At 42.6% G+C, this 2,995-nt stretch overlaps 1 protein-coding gene across 1 annotated transcript in view; it reads right to left on the bottom strand.

Annotated features, from left to right (window-relative positions):
* Window positions 1-2,995, bottom strand: part of REPS2 (RALBP1 associated Eps domain containing 2) — a 96,294-nt gene that overhangs the window by 18,916 nt on the left and 74,383 nt on the right. The window contains exon 17 of the mRNA XM_009325496.1: window positions 385-449. Coding sequence (XP_009323771.1) covers window positions 385-449 — 65 coding nt within the window. The remainder of the gene's footprint in view (window positions 1-384; window positions 450-2,995) is intronic.

Here is a 2,995-nt window from a genome sequence, read left to right as displayed (position 1 = left end):
TTTGAAGCATCTGCTCTGATGCTTCACCCCCCCCCGAGCATTTGAAGCTTGAGAAACAAACAGCACATATCAAGCCCATGCCTTTCAGGCATGAAACTCTTATTAGTAGACTAGCCTTACTAGCCTTTAATTTACAGTTTTGTCTAGTGGGTGCATGTCAGCTCCACTACAAAGGGATTTAATTAGTCTGTAACTTGACATTGCAACACACCGGCTAGACAGACCAATGAAGAAGGACGTGTATGGAACTGCAGAGTGAACTGCAGATTTGCATTAACTTGGAAGCAAGAACAACAGCCACGTCCAAGCCAACTTGTGCTAACCACTGCAACAGTAACATAAATAAGCGAGTAATACAGCAAAGTGCTAAACCTTTGTCCATACCTGAGACACAGGAGGTCGAGGGGGCAGTGCAGGTGGTGGTGGGGGCAGCCAGCCAGACCTCACAGCTGAACAGCGAGTAAAGAAGGGGGGGAAAAAAAAAAACAACAAAAAACAAACCCACATTAATTTAATTCCAAATAAAACCAGAATTAATTTCCATGTGAAAAGGCAGCATTCAACATTTTAATAACAGAAACCAAACCTGACTTTTATTGAGCAAACCCTGTTTGAAATAACTTCATGAGTAGTGAATAAGCAGTGATTTAATTGCCGTAAAACCCCACAATGTTATGATAAAAAGCAGAGATGGAAGCCAGTCAGCCACAAAAGCTGTGGCTAAAGCAATCCAATTCTAGTTAAAGAACCCCAGAAACAGGGTCTACTTGTCCTTGGGACTTTGCTCTTTGTCATTAACATTATTGCCTTTTTTTAAAAGTGATTCTTTGCCATCCAATGTAGACACTAGCATTCATTCCAGATAAAACACACTATGTGATGGAGTGCAACCTTAAAAAGAAAACATCTGCCATGGAATTAATAGGACAAAAGCCTAAACGAACGAAAAAGAAATCTGTTTCTTTGGCTTTAGGTTTTATATTTGCATATTATTACTCACTGGAGGTATGTCGGAGGGAGGAAGATAAATAAGGAGAGGAAGACAAACCCTAATGGTCGGTTCAGGCCCCTTTAACATAATGCAACATCAGCTTTTAGTTGGAGCCAGCACAAAGTGGAGGGTAACAATCACATAGGTCCAGCCACTGTATTTCTCAGTTTCCTTAGAATACCTAAAACCCATCACGGGACAAAACTACAGGACAGATGATGGCTTCCAAAGGCAGCTGCAGAGAGGAGGACTAAGCTAGCACAGAGACAGCAACCACGACTGGTGGGAGTCCTTAGGTGGGTTACCCTCCCCAAGCTCCTGTCGCACTGAGTGCTCAGCACTTGCACTAGCAAAGATATCAGACAGTCCATCTTGCACTGGTGGTTATTCGTATAGCAAAAAACCCCAACAATATTAAAATTAGAAATGCCTTTTACCACAATAATGCTAAGCAAGCAATTATTTTCATACACTTTTTATTTCCATGCATGTTTTAAAAAGCCACCAAGACCATTACAAGCCCTGTTACAGCTTATCCATTTACATATTTTATATGCCAAGTCTAAATATGTCTACATGGTTGAAAATACAAAGACAAAAGATGTAACCATTAAGGACAACAGTGACAAAACGTGTGGGTTAAAACATTGAGAACAGTCATATCGACTATATACAGCTCCAGAGAGGCTTATTAATACATTGGGGTTTTTTACATCTTCTGTATCATCATCTCTTGAATCAAAATGAAGCCTAATATCACTACGCACAATGCCAAGGAGAGAGGTAGAACAATTAAATCCCAACTTAGGTTAAGCAAGGGAGCCACTAACACACCTACAGGTGTAAGAGATTTGAAAAAAACATGGTCTTTAGGATCCTTTCTCTTGCATTTGATTAGTTCCATTTGTAAGGCCACTGCAATACCAGCATGATATTGTCACTACATTCGCCATCTCTTCTGCGCAACTAATCTTTACAAAGGAACAGTGGAGCAAGAAACCTTCTTTTCCTTTAGTCTGAACTTCATTTATCTGAGCACTGGCAGTGGCTTTGGCAATTACAGCTAATAACAGTATTTGAAAACACCATCTAACTCAAACACCAGCACTCTGTAGGTCCATCAGCTGCACGCTGTAATAGCGGACAAGTACATACGCTCAACGTAATATGTTTATCTTCAGGAAACCTTGTGGGAGTCGTGTTATGACGCTCCATAGAAAACACCTGCATGCACCTTACCCTCCCACCACCACCAGCGATTATCACTGCGAGGGTATCATCTCTGCTCTCCAAACAGCTCTAATGTCATGGTGGGAGCACTAATCACGCACTCTTCCTAACGAGCCCCTGGCAGCCCAAAAACGAAGCTATGGAGTGCACTGCTGCCACGAGCACGGGGGTCCCTGGGAAGGGGCACGTGGGGCTGGGATCTGCAGGCAGGCACCGGCCCCAGCAGCTCCCTCGGCCCTTCCAAATGTACGTTAACCCCCTCCAGGGTTCATCATTTTTGTAAGTGCTGGCTTACGCTCCGGCAGGCCCTCAAAAGCTTTACTGCAAGAGCTGCGTCCATTGAGAACTGGCCCCAACTTCAGCTCCAGAGGATACACTTACTGTCCTTGCTCCCCGATTCCTCAAACCCAGTGATATACCTAGAAAAGCAGGAGGATAGTCTTTATGCAGAAAGGTGCTGGGCTTGCTGGAAAAGCATCTCCTGAAGTGGTTGCACACACTGTGAAAACCCAGAAGTCTCCTGGGATTTGGCCCACAAAATTCCAAAGGGAAAAGTAATTTTTCTGTAAGATGGTCAAATTAAAAAAAACAAACAAAAAAAAAGGAAAAAACCCCCACACCAAAAAACCCCACCCCCAAAAACCCATTTCTTCAGCTTTCAAAATACAACATATATGAATTTAGCATTAAGGAAGTTAGATGCTTACGCCATGTGCATTTGACCCAATTTCCTCTTTAATCCTGCAATTTCTAACTTAAGCTACTCATGAAATA

The sequence above is a fragment of the Pygoscelis adeliae genome, unplaced genomic scaffold (assembly GCF_000699105.1).
Source record: "Pygoscelis adeliae isolate BGI_AS28 unplaced genomic scaffold, ASM69910v1 Scaffold386, whole genome shotgun sequence".
Lineage (NCBI taxonomy): Eukaryota > Metazoa > Chordata > Aves > Sphenisciformes > Spheniscidae > Pygoscelis > Pygoscelis adeliae.
The sequence above is the reverse complement of the archived record's forward strand: the minus strand, read 5'-3'. Positions and strand labels throughout refer to the sequence as shown.